This window comes from Crocuta crocuta, unplaced genomic scaffold, assembly GCF_008692635.1.
Source record: "Crocuta crocuta isolate KB4526 unplaced genomic scaffold, BGI_CrCroc_1.0 scaffold165, whole genome shotgun sequence".
NCBI classification, from domain to species: Eukaryota; Metazoa; Chordata; class Mammalia; order Carnivora; family Hyaenidae; genus Crocuta; species Crocuta crocuta.
The window spans coordinates 4,100,792-4,115,181 of NW_027530502.1; the positions used below are offsets into that span (position 1 = coordinate 4,100,792).

General features: G+C 34.5%; 1 protein-coding gene across 1 annotated transcript in view; it reads left to right on the top strand.

Moving 5' to 3' along the window:
* The window catches only part of CFAP69 (cilia and flagella associated protein 69), a 61,871-nt gene that overhangs the window by 45,898 nt on the left and 1,583 nt on the right, over positions 1 to 14,390 (top strand). The window contains exons 16-21 of the mRNA XM_077766794.1: positions 3,227 to 3,308; positions 6,760 to 6,952; positions 8,767 to 8,904; positions 9,502 to 9,578; positions 10,879 to 11,076; positions 12,785 to 12,871. Of these exons, the coding sequence (XP_077622920.1) occupies positions 3,227 to 3,308; positions 6,760 to 6,952; positions 8,767 to 8,904; positions 9,502 to 9,578; positions 10,879 to 11,076; positions 12,785 to 12,871 (775 nt within the window). The remainder of the gene's footprint in view (positions 1 to 3,226; positions 3,309 to 6,759; positions 6,953 to 8,766; positions 8,905 to 9,501; positions 9,579 to 10,878; positions 11,077 to 12,784; positions 12,872 to 14,390) is intronic.

The following is a 14,390-nucleotide window of genomic DNA, read 5'->3' on the forward strand; positions in this document are numbered from 1 at the left end:
ACATTAATTTATGAAATTTTATCTTGGAGAAAATTACTTGAGTTTCAAATATCATTTAACACAACACATTTCTTTTGTTCTGTTTGGGTGGGATTCATGACAGTCCACTGCAACATATCTCGGGGGTTGGGGGGAACTGACTATATATCTAATATAATAGAGACCTAAATGGACCTAACACACATGCAAAATATTCCACTCAATAGCAGACACATTCTTTTTAAGTTCTGTGTTACTGTGATTTATATTAAGAAATATATGGTCCATTCCTAGTACAGAGCTCCTAAAACTCTTGTCATTTCCTAATCACCAGAGGCAATGAGAAAGAACATCTTTTGTTACAATATTTCGTCTTTTATTCTCAGTTCCTGTAATAGCTCCAGAGTATTAACTCTGAAGGCTGTGTCTTTTGTTAATCATAACAGGTCCCTTTCAACTACATCTGAATTTATGTTAATGAGGTAGTTTTTGGAGAGCACTTAGATAACCACAGGATGGGGGGCTTGTTCTGCATGCAAGGTCACAAACAAGTCTTAACAAATTTAAGAAAACTTAAATCATTCCAAATACCTTTTCTGACCACAATGGAATAAAACTAGAAATCAATAACAAATGGAAATTAGGAAAACTCACAAATGCATAGGAATTAACATACTCTTGAACTACCACTGGGTCAAAGACAAAAAGCAAAGGAAAATTAGAAATTTCTCAATACAAACTAAAATGAAAGCACAGGATACCAAAACTTATATGATACAGCAACAGCAGTACTAATAGGAAAGTTTATGGGGATAAATACCTAGATAGAAAAGAATGATTCAAACGATATAACTTTATACCTAAAGGAACTAGTGAATGAAGTACAAACTAAGCCCAAGGTTAGCAGAATAAAGAAAATAATAAAGAATAGAACAGAAATAAATGAGGGTTTGGGAAGCAATCAACAAAAATAAGAGCTGGTTTGTTTTGAAAAAATACCGAAGTCTGCAAACCACTAACAAGACAAAGATAAAGAAGGGAGACATCTCAAGATAAATGAAGTAAATGAAACAGAACATATCACAACAGATGCCACAGAAATAAAAAAAATGATAAGGGATTATTATGAACAACTCTATGCCAATAAATCGGACAACATAGAAGAAACAGATAACTTCCTAGAAATGTACAACCTTCCAAGACTGAATCAAGAAGAATTAGAAAGCTGGAAAAGACCAATAACAATAAGGAGATCAAATCAGCGATCAAAAACCTCCTGGAACACCTGGGTGGCTAAGTCAGTGAAGTGTCTGACTCCTAATTTTGCCTCAGGTTATGAACTCACACTAGTAAGACTGAGCCCCTCGTAGGGCTCTGTGCTCTGTCGTAGAGCCTATTCAAGATTCTCATTTTCTCTCTCTCTCTCTCTGTCCCCCCCTCTCCCTCCCATGTTCCCTCCCTCCCTCCATTCCTCCTTCTCCCTCCTTCTCTCCCTCTTTCCCTATCTCCCTCTCCCCAACTCCTGCTCTGTCTCCCTCTCTAAAAAACAAACCTTCCAACAAAAACAGCCCAGGACCCAACAGCTTTACAGGTGAAATTTACCGAACATTTAAAGAATTAATACAATCCTTCTTAAATTCTTCCAAAATACAGAAAAGCGAACACTTCCAAAATCATTTTATGAGGCCACTATCACTATGATACCAAAGTCACACAAAGATACCATAAGAAAAGAAAAACTATAGAGCAATATTCTTGAGGAACATGGAAGCAAAAATCCTGTAGAAAATATTAGCAAACCAAATTCAACAAATTAAAAAGATCATATACCATGACCTAGTGGGATTTATCCCTGGCATGCAAGAATTGCTCAATACAAGCCAACCAATCACTGTGATATACCACATTAACACAACAAAGGACAAAAATCACAATCATCTCAGTAGTTCCAGAGAAAAAGCATGTGACAAAATTCAACATCTTTTCATGAAAAAATATCTTAACAAATTAGGTAGAGAAGGAACTTGTCTTAACACAATGAAGGCCATAGATGAAGAGCCCACATCTAACATTATACTCAATGGTGGAAAGCTAAAAACTTTTCCTCTAAGATCTGTAACCAGGCAAAGATACCCACTCTCACCATTTCTACTCAGTGCTGTAAGTCCTAGCCAGAGTAATTAGACAAGAAAAATAAATAAAAGGCATATACCTCAGAAAAGTAAAATTATCTGATTGCAGATGACATGAGCTTATAAAGTTGCAAGATACAAAATCACCTACAAAAATCAGTTGCATTTCTTTACACCAATAATGAACTATGCAAATAGAAAATTAAGGAAACAATCACACTTGCAATAGCACCAAAAAGAATAAAGTACTTGGAAAAAAACATAACCAAGGAAGTGAAAGACTTATACACTGAAAACTGTAAAGCACTGATGATAGAAATTAAAGCAGATACAAATAAATGGAAGGACTTCTTGTGTTTATGGATTGGAATAATTAATATTGTTTAAATGCCAGACTAGCCAAAGTGATGTATAGCTTTATATAATCCCTATTAAATAAAGATATTTTTTACAGAAACAGAAAACACAATCCTCAAATTCATATGGAACCACTAATCAATCGAAAAATGCAAATCAAAACCACATGAGATATCAACTTATACCTGCTAGGATGGTTATTATCCAAAAAAAAAAAAAAGATGGAAAGATATATAGATATAGAAATTTTGGCAAGAAGATGGAGAAAAGAGACTCTCTTGATGTTGGGAATGCAAGTGGTGCAGCCACTATGGAAAACAGTATGAGGTTCCTCAAAAAATTAAAAATAGAACTACCATGTGATTCAGTAATCCCTCTTCTAGGTGTATATCCAAGAGAAATGAAATCAGGACCTTGAAGAAATAGCTGTACTCCCATGTTCATTGCAGCACTATTCACAATAACCAGGATATGAAAACAACCCAAATGTCCCATCAATAGATGAATGGATAAGAAAATACAGTGTATATACTCAAAACAGAATATTACTCAGCCTGAAAAAAAGAAAATCCTACTATTTATAACAACATGAATGGACCTGGAAGACACTACGCTAAGTGAAATAAGGCAGTCACAGAAAACTCTTATACATGATTTCTCTTAAATGAGGCATCTAAAATAGTCAAAAATATGGAAGTGGACAACAGTATATAGACAGTAGAATCCTTGTTAAAGGAATAACTTCCGTTTTATTTAAGGTGCTGTATTTTGGGATGTTATCCCTCAGAAGATTACTTTCTTGAAAAGGAAGGCATTTTTCTCCTTTTGGATTTACTGGCAGTAAGTGTGATTATTAACAATTGTAAAATAATATTAATAAATGTCTGTATTAAAGCTTTCCAAAGTTAAATGCCACAAAACACTATTCTGTAATTAAATGTGTCCCCAAATCACATTTAAATGTTTATTTTAAACAATTTTGGGGTGCCTGTTAAGTGTTTGACTTTGACTCAGGTCATGATCTCACAGTATGTGGGTTCAAGCCTAGCATCGGGCTCTGAGCTGACAGCCAGGACCCTGGAACCTGCTTCAGATTCTGTGTCTCCCTCTCTCTGTCCTTCCCACATTTGTGCTCACTCTATCACTCTCTCAAAAATTAAAAAAAAAATTAAACAAAATCTTACCTGGAGATCATAAATTGCATTGGTATAGTAAAAGCTCTGAAAGTCCCTCCTCTGAAGAAAGCAGTTTACTTAGGTCATAACTCCCAAACACATAACAGCAGATAATTTGTTTTATGGGATTTTATGGATTTTTTTTCTCCATCAACCTTTAAGGAAATAGTTTGTGATGTATTAGATAATATCAAAACCTATAATCATTATTGATAACTTCTAGCTTCTTCTCTTAGTATTAAAAGTTAAGAGCTACCTTAGACAAAGGATCAGTATTTTTTGAAGAACTGTGGATAGTTTGTAGGTTATGTGAGGAATTAGTGTGTCATAAACCATTTTACAGAATGAGCAGTAATGAGTATATTAAGGCTGCCAGGAAATATAGTTGCCATGTAACACCAATGAAGAATGGCAAAGATCCTCAATTATCCTCATAGTCGTTCCCTACTGGCTTGAATTCTCTGTAAGCCCATAGTCAAGATGATATGGGAGGAAGAGTTATTTTGGTTTCAATAAAACTTTGAGAGATAATCTGTCCCTGCCTGTGATTGCCACCATTCATGATTTTATTAAAAGAATAATAAACTTACTTGGATATAGCAAATGTTCTACAGTTATTTGTGTTCATCTCTCTGAAAGAAAATTAGTTGGCATTATAGATAGAACAAACTCATTAGATATAAAACATTACATTTAAGACATAAATAATAATGATAAACTTTAGGGACACCTGGGTGGCTCAGTCAGTTAAGCATCCGACTTTCGCTTAGGTCATGATCTCGCAGTTCGTGGGTTCGAGCCCCGCGTCGGGCTCTGTGCTGACTGCCAGCTCAGAGCCTTAAGTCTCTTTCAGATTCTGTATCTCCCTCTCTCTCTGACCCTCCCCTGCTCATGCTGTCTCCCTCAGAAATAAAGAAAAAACATTTAAAAAATGATAAACTTTGATAAATAGGAATGAATCATGACCAGAAACCTTTGGAAAATTCAGAGATATGGGACATAATATGGAAGGATACATGTTTGGCTGTACAAAATGATGTATAGCTCACCATGTTTCTCTGATAAGAGTCAAGGATGCCCAGAGGCGCATAGTGATGTGTCAGGACATTCTCAAAGTCACAGAATTAATTTGCCATATCTTCCTAGAATCTTGTTATTACTTGTTATCCCTAGAAGTAGGGAGCTATATTAATAATATAATAGGAGCACCTGGCTGACTCACTTGGTTAAGCCTCCACCTTTGGCTCAGGTCATGATCTCGCGGTTCCTGAGTTCAAGCCCTGCATCAGGCTCTGTGCTGACAGCTGGGAACCTGGGTCCACTTTGGATTCTGTGTCTCCCACTCTCTGCCCTTCCCCTCTTGTGTGTTCTCTCTCTCTCTCTCTCTCTCTGTCTCTATGACTCTTTTTAAAAAATATTAAAAAAATAATAAATTCTATATGAGTATTTAAGATTATATAAAAGACTTGAAAGACATTTCTCAGTTGTGTTCACTCTCCTTCACCACTAGGGTTTCTCTGATGGAAAGGCATGAAGAAGACTGCTAGGAGAAGCCAATGGTTATGAGCATAGGCTGCAGTCAGTCTGACTGAGCCCTCCAGTAGTTCTTAGCTGTGTAACTTGGACAAGTATTTAACATCTCTGTAATATGTTTCTTCATTTGTAAAAGAGATAACAACAGTATCTACCCCATGCACTGTTGGGAGGAATTATATTAGTGATAATGTATGCGTGTGCACATGTGTGTGTATACAGACACACATGCACGCATGCACTTATTTGTAATAGTTCCTGACATAGTTTTATCATGTAAGTGTTTACTATTATTATGAGTATAATTATTAGCTTGTACTTAATGTGGACTGAACCAATCAAGTTAATTACAAATTACAAATATTCTTTAATGAAATTTTTAGGTCAACTCCAACCCTTGACATTTGCCCCTTTTTCCTGAAAGTGAAGTATAGGAATAAAAAACTCAATTAATTTAGGGTTATGCTTAATACAATCTGCTAAAATATTTATTTATTATGCAATGATAATTGCTAATTATGTTAAATATTATTTAGAGCTTTCTATATGCCAAGCAGTCTTGTATAACTCATCATAATAAGTCTTTAAAGCAGGTAATGTTATTATCTTTCATTTTATAAAAGAGGAAACTGATAATGTTTGCAGTTCAAACAGCAGGTTACATGTTTCCTTTGCTATATTCTATTAGCGGTATACTGTGAGTTAATCAACAAAAAAATAGACACAAATTATTGTGTGGAGGAGGCTATTTCTCTGGATGGACTTTTCTACACCTAAATTTTGGTTTGCTGAAAACTAGTAGCAAAACAAAGGAAATATGCTTGGTAATTTTTCTTAAATACTGTTTTGGATGCCAATTTTCAAAATACAAATTTACATTTCATTTGGATTTATTTTCATATATGACTGTCGCTTGCAGTTACCATCAGTTATTTTCTTAATCACAATGAGGTTATAGTTAATATGAGTCTTTACAACCTTTATAAATGATGTAAATTGAAAAGATCTTATAATTACAGTGAACTATGTACAGTACTGTTGACACTCTCTACCTAAAATGAACATCTTCACTTATTTTTACGATCTTTCTTTTTCTGACTGAACCAAATCATTACATGTTGATCATGACATATATTCATGACTACCTCAGAATTATATTGAATCTTTTTCTTTTTATCCTTTCTAATTCTTAATGTTTGAACACAGTTTTTAACAGGAGATTGTCCCAAATCATACTTAAGTCGAATTTTATGAGGCACTCATTTAGAAGAAAGTCATGGGGTGCCTAGGTGGCTCATTCGGTTAAGTGGCCAACTTCAGCTCAGGCCATGATCTCACGGTTTGTGAGTTTGAGCCCCATGTCAGGCTCTGTGCTGACTGCTCAGAGCCTGGAGCCTTCTTCAGATTCTTGTCTTGTTCTCTCTCTGTCCTTTCCCTGCTCACACTTTCTCTCTCAAAAATAAATAAACATTAAAAATTAAAAAAAAAAGTTACTGATCAATACAAGTGTTTGTTGTTTTTTTTTTGAAAGTAATAATTCTTAAAATTTATTGCAATCTTTTTTTTCTGTTTCCTTGCAAAAGCTGAACCAAAAAAAATTTTGTAATCTAATACTTGGAATAATGGTTGAATTTTGTGATAATCCCAAAACTACGGCTCATGTTAATGCTTGGCGAGGGAAGAAGGACCAGACAGCTGCTAGTCTTTTAATTAAATTATGGAGAAAGGAAGAAAAAGAACTAGGAGTAAAACGTGATAAACATGGGATGATCATTGGTAAGTGTATTTATAACTGTTAGTAATAGCAGTTAGATGCATATTTTTGAGATATAATTGAATTTTATACTGCATTCTTTTTTTATACATTAAAAAATGATTACCACAATAAGTTTAGTTAATACCCATCACTACACAGTTAAAATTTTTTCTTGTGATGGAACTTCTAAGAACTACTCTCAGCAACTTTCAAATATACAATAAAATATTGTTACCTATAGTCACCACACTACTAATTACATCCCTAGGACTTAATTATCTTTCACCCATATTTTTAGAAAGAGATGTTTAAAAGATATTAGGGACTTCCCCCTTTGATTAAGGTTCTTTTCACAAGAGTTTGGAGAACTTGCTATCATAAATTCTGAATGAGTGGAAGAAAATTAAAAATATTATCAGAAAATTCATATTCTTATAGATATTTTCAGGAAGTGGTATTTGATTATATTGTTTAATTCAAAACAAAACAAAACAAAACCTAACACCATGTCCTAAAGAAGCTCCTTTGAGTTATCTGATTCATATTCATGCAGGGTTTTTTTTTTTACAAAAGAAGTTTAATGAATTATCATAAAGTCAACATCTATGTGACTAAAATACAGTTTACATTATACCTTGCATATGTATATGTAATATAATGTTACAGTAATTTTATTCCATGTAAGTTGAACTACAATAGGAATGATTTTTAAAGGAAAAACAAAATGAAATGATCTATTGTATACACCCCCAAAAGACCCTACTCATAGCCCGTTTCCAACTACAACCCCTACATTCCTCCCTAAAGGAACCATTATTCTGACTTTTATGACATTCAAGAATGAAACTGTATCTCTTTCTTAAACTATACACAAAAATAAAATGGATGTAAAACCTAAATGTGAGACAGAAAACCATAAAAATCCTAGAGAACATAGGTAGCAAGCTCTTTGACCTTGGCCGCAGCAACTTCCTACTAGACAAATACTATATCATTTCCCCATATGTGGAATTTAAGAAATAAAACAAATGAACACATGGAAAGGGGAGGTAGAAGAGAAGAGAGGGAAACAAACCACAAGAGACTCAATGATAGAGAACAAACTGAGAGTTGATGGAGGGAGCTATTAAGGAGGGCACTTGTGAGAAGCACTGAGTGTTGTATATAAGTGATGAATCACTTTTATTTATTTTTTAAGTGTAGTTATATATTTTAAGAGCAAGAGAGAGCACAAGCAGGGGAGGGGCAGAGAGAGAGGGAGAGAGAGGATCCCAAGCAGCCTCTGCACCACCACTGCAGAGTCTGATGTGGGGCTCAAACTCATGAACTGTGAGATCATGACCTGAGCTGAAATCAAGAATCAGACATTTAACCAACTAAGCCATCCAGGTACCCCGGAAATAATTTGTTTAGTGTTTATTTGCTTATTTTGAAAGAGAGAGAAGACAGGGAGAGAGGCAGAGAGAGGAAGAGAGAATCCCAAGCAGGCTCCGCCCTGTCAGCACAGAATCTGATGCCAGGCTCAAACCCATGAGCCTTGAGATCATGACCTGAGCCAAAATCAAGATTTGGATACCTAACTGACTGAGCCACCCAGGCACCCCTAAAAAAAAGTTATTTTGTGAAATTTTCATATTGTATGTAAATAATAAAAACGAAAGCTTTAAAATCACCATAGAATGGGGAATAACTGATTACTTACACTTTCACAACAATAACCATATACAATGCACTATTTTGTAATAATTATATATTCTGTGTCTGGGGTAAAATTTCAAATGTTAATTTACTAATGTTTTTACCTTTCTGTGTTTTCATGATATGCAATGATTAGATACAAAGAAACCTCTATTTACTAGTTTCCAAGAAGAGCAAAAAATCATGCCACTGCCTGCAAACTGCCCGACTATTGCAGTTATGGATGTTGCCGAGAATATCAGAGCAAAAATTTATTCTGTGCTGGGCAAACTAGGTAAGAAGCTACTTGTCACATTCATAAGAGTCTCTGTTTTACAGAGTGTGCAAGTTCATTTTGCTCTGGAGTCCATTTTTCAGACATGATGACAAAGTCCCTTTATATAAATAAATGTATGTTTCATTGTTACCCTAATGGCCAGCCTACACCCTTGGTCAATTACAACCAGAATCTCTGGGTATGGGACCAAGGCAGCAGCATTTTTCAAAGCTCCCCAGGCAGGATGAAAGGTGGTTAGGTTAGGTGATTAGGATTAAACACAAGAATTTTGAAACACCTGAGTTTTTAAAGTCCTTGCTTCTTTCTTTTTTCTTTTTTTTTTTCCTAGTCCTTGCTTCCTATTAAGGAAAAAAGTACTCAAACACTCTTCAGCCTCTGAAAGTACAGTATCATTGTCTTAACACAGCAATGACTCAATAAGGATGACCTGGTAGTGGTTTCTTATAGGAGGAAGCCAAAAGCTCACAAAACTAACTTTTCCATAATCAAGATGAAACAAAAAATAACAATTTGCATTAGTTTTTATAACAGATATATGTTTTTTGAAATCACTTGCTTTGTTACAGTAATTCTTTCTTTATAAACTTTGTTTAGATTTTGAAAATTTACCTGGCCTATCTGCTGAAGATTTTGTCACTCTTTGTATCATACATAGATACCTTGATTTTAAAGTGAGTACCTTCTTATAATCTTGTTGTTAAATTCTGATATGACCAAAAAAAAATTAGTTGGTAAATCAAAGATCTATATCCCTAGCTGTAAGCAGTCAACCATGTGCTATATAGTTTTTATTTTCCATTTTGCATCTTATACTGTTCAAGAAACATGCAGTTAATTAATTGGCTATTTTCCATAGGATATGATTTCATCTAACTATTAGTTTATAAAAGAAGATGGATGTTATTGACAGAGGTATTCCAAAGTTTTACAGAATTTTTAAAATATTTCTTCTCTTTATAGAGCATTAGAAGCTATAATTAAATGAATTATTGTTTATGAACATCAATTAACATTTATTAAAAATTATTTTATCATTATATGGTGATCAAATACCAGTTAACAGATATTAGGATGCTCACCCTGATGGTTATATCTTTATTGGCAAATAAATGCTTATGAAGTATCAACAACATCGTTTTAAGTACATTTTCTTTAACTAATATTAGTACTATGTATTTGAATGTTATCAGTGAATAAACCTATTTTCAAAAGAAAAGAAAGCTCACTGTCATCCCAATCCTGGATATATAAATTTTTCTGTAAGTAAGCATACTCAAGCACATTAATTGCCAGACAACCTAGAATAAGAGCTGTCAGTATGATGAAACTATAGAGTTTTAAGAGCTTAAGATTCAGTCTTAGGTAGAAGGTAAGGGGTAGAGGGCAGGGCTCTAGATTCCTAGAAATCCCCATGCTCACTGTCCTACAAGTTCAGCCTGACTTAGCTTTATTTTTTTTTTCAAGCAATTCATATTCTTTCTTTATTTGTTTATATTTTTAAGTAGGCTCCATACGCAATGTGGGTCTCAAACTCACAACTCTGAGATCAAGAGTTACATTCTCTATGGATTGAGCCAGCCAAGTACTCCTTAACCCATTTTTTTTAAATACAGGGGTTTGGGGAGGAAAACATCAGTAGTTCCAGAGGATGAGACTAAAGCAGTAGTTTCTGCAGCTATGAAAACAGTGTGTCTATAAACCAGAGAGCATTGACAATGGCAGTGAACTAGACTAAGGTAGTAGAGCTTCATCCACAAATACCTCATCACATTTGATAAGTTACTTCTGAATACTCAAATGTAACTGGTGCCCCAAATCATTCCCAATGCACTTATTCCCAAGTAGTAAGAAGGAAAAGGTGGTTCAGTAGGTGTTAATTTTGGAACGACCGCCCAAATAAAGGATTACCTAAAATTATATCATTTATATTTGCTTAATTTAACTTTTTAAACTTAAACTTTATTATAACAGATTGGAGAAATATGGAATGAAATCTATGAAGAAATAAAATTAGAAAATTTAAAACCAGTCACTACAGATAAAAAAATTTTAGAAGCTATTACAGTAGCATCAGAAAATATTGGAAAAATGGTTGCTTCTCTTCAAAGCGAAATGATCAAAAGTCAAGCACACCAAGATGTGCAAAATGAACAAAAAGTATATGCAAAAGTAAGTCACAGATACTATACTTTTGAGGCACAGATAATTTCAGTTTATAAGCTAGTTGACTATAGGATATATTTGTCTGACTTGTGAATGTTTCAGCACTTAGCACTATTTCATAGTTTTTTCTTATAGTTATTTTCAGTGTTCTTTTGAAATTTATAAAGAAACCCTGGCATTAAGAGCCTGAGATTCATTTACTATATTTAGTATGAGTTTATGGCATTGTAATTTGATTTCTACAGGCTTACATTTTAAAAACTAGACAACTGAGATACATTTTTTGAAATGTCAGCTCCAAAATTTGGTCTATTTAAGGGTATACATTTGGCAAGTTGTGTCTGATAGCATATCTCTGTGACTGTAAGTTTAATCTCACTGGGAAAGTTGGCCCTCATCCCTGCCTCTCTGATGGGCCCTTATTGATATACCAACCATAGATATATCCATAAAGCATCCTCATTTTAGTACCATAAAACTTACAATGAATGTTCTATCTACAAATCCAAAGGTATGCTGGTCTCTGGTTTTAATCAGAAAAAGCCTGCCCAGAAAACATAAACTATTCTCCTAAAGCTTTGTGTTCATTCAGAAACTGAATGCAACAGAAGTTTTTGAACAAATAGCTAGTGGCTGTTTAGCTTGTCCACAGTTACAAAGGTGATACAGATTCCCTACTTCTGGTTGGTGACCCTTTATGATTACAATTAAATGTTTAAAACTCTTTAAGGTGATTTCCATTGTTTTCTACTGTCTGATCTTTCACATAGTCTATTAAATGTTTGTTATCTACAGTCTAGTAGGAATTCTGTCTGCATCCATCTGTGCATTCTACTATCTAGACATCAGTTTGCTTGAAAGTTTTAAGAGGTTTTATTGCTTAGATGCTGCCATTTAATTTATTTCTCTTAAGCGGGAGAGCCCGCTTGGAAGTCCTGCTGCCTCATTAGTTCTGTCGAATGGCAGAACTGTCTGCTGTGTGGACTAGCGATTGATTTGTTGGTTATTGTTGATTTGTCATCATGGCTTTGACCCCATTTATTTTTAAGCAGTTGTTTAATTAAATACTCCTAGGCTCTCATAATTCATAAATTTAATAATATATACTAACTAAGGGCATGTGTCTTCTGATTATAATTTAGTAAATAGCCTGTTGAGAGCTATAGTCTTTGCAGTTTATTAGTGGTTACCTCCCTAGACTGCATCACCACAACCAACTCGGCACTATCACAAAACTGCTTGCCTTAAATTGCTACTGTCATAAATTAGTAGTTTTCCTGAAATAACCTTGTGTAAGCTATTATCAGTGGCAGTAGGAATCTCTTTATTTTTTCCTGTGAATTTACTGTTGGGTCATTTATTTAGCTTGTTCTGAATTATAATGTGTCTTCACAAGTGATAATCACCTAAAGCAGTCAGTCTTAGGAGAATGATTGTTTTTATTTTATATTTTGTATTTTTATAACAGCTTTATATTACATTTCATGGAAAGCAGTTCAAACCTTAGTCACGTGATGAAGGAAGGATTTTTCCTCCATATTAAGACTTTTGCTGAACTCTGAATATTCTAATTCTTTCCTAGTCATTCTACAATTTACATTGGCAAAATCTAGGTCTTCCTTCAAAGTAAGGGCTTTAAAAAAAACACTGGTATTCTTCCATAGAAACTGAAATCCATAGAAACTGAAATTCTTAATTATCTTTCTCATTTCAGATACAAGCCACACACAAGCAAAGAGAATTGGCTAGTAAATCATGGGAAAATTTCTTGGCCAGAACATCAAATGCTAAAACTTTAAAGGTATGATTTTTAAAATACTGTGGTATCCAAAATAAATAGCCAACTCAGATGGACTTTTTCAGGAATATTCATTTGCCTCTTCTGACCTTTTTAAAAAAATTTTTTTTAATGTTCATATTTTAGACAGGGGCGGGGGGAGCGCATGAGTAGGGGAGGGGCAGAGAGAGAGGGAGACACCGAATCTGAAGCAGGCTACAGGCTCTGAGCTGTCAGCACAGAAACTGACTCAGGGCTTGAACTCACAGACCATGAGATCATGACCTGAGCTGAAGTTGGACGCTTAATTAACTGAGTCACCCAGTCCCCTTCCACTGACCTATCTATAGAATACCAACATGGATAGGTCCTCACATGCAACATAGGGTGATAACTGAAACTATGCATTTTTGTAGTTACAGAAGATGCTACTTGGAATTTTATTTGATCTAGCAATAGGAAGCAAGGATGATTTCCTGGCTTACATAAAGGAGATGATAGTTAACCAGCAATGAGCAGGAGAAATGTGCTCCTACTTTCCATTTTGAGTCTTCTTATTCATTGGTCTTTTCTTTAAGAAGTAGAGTGAAGGACAGAAAAAACAATTGTGTGTACCCTCTCCGCCAAAGGTATTTCCCCTCCATGACCATCAAAAGAAACATATTAAAGCTTAAATGAGAATTGAGGATAAAAATACCTTTGGAAAAATGTGATAAGCTGTTTCAGGAATAGCTAGAAACTAATCTAAAAAGTTTATGATGTTGAATGTTCACTTGAGATATGTGAGAAGCAGCATGTATTTCCAAAACCTCCTTTTTCCATTAATACTTTTGAATATGGTTTTATGTAAACTTCTTTTTCCATAAACTTTTCCTTTTTCCATTAATAGTTTGGATATGCTTTTATGCAATGTTACAGTTCTTCCACTAGATATGAAATTGTTGAATCTTAAGTTAATCCATGAAAATAGTGAAACCACATTTAGGCAGCAAAACCAAAGTTAAGAACAAAAGCTCTCTTGAGGTACCATGTCTCCTTCTTCTCAATGAAAATTCTTCTCAACTTATAAAACATCCTCATAATTATCTGTACTTTTAAGGAATAATTAATGACAATCAGACCCTCATTTGTTTAACAATGCAGATCATTTTTTTACCTTGAATTTCACCTGTGGTAGTGCTTCAACTATTGAGTTTAACAATAAGTACAACAGGGGTGCATGGGTGGCTCAGTTGTTAAGTGTTAAGTCTTGATTTTGGCTTAGGTCATCATCTCGCAGTTTGTGGGTTTGAGCTCCACCTTAGGCTCTGTGCTGGTAGGGCAGAGCCTGCTTGGGAATTATCTTCCTTTCTGCCTCTCCCAAGCTCTTGTGTGTGCGCATTCTCTCTCTCTCCCTCCCTCCCTCAAAAATAAACAAACTTAAACAATTTTTTTAATATAAGTGCAACAAATTATACAATTTATAATATTCTGTTTGAAGCATTTAAGTGTTCTGAATTAGTTAAATTTATGTAAAATATTTTGAAAACTTGCATCACCCAAG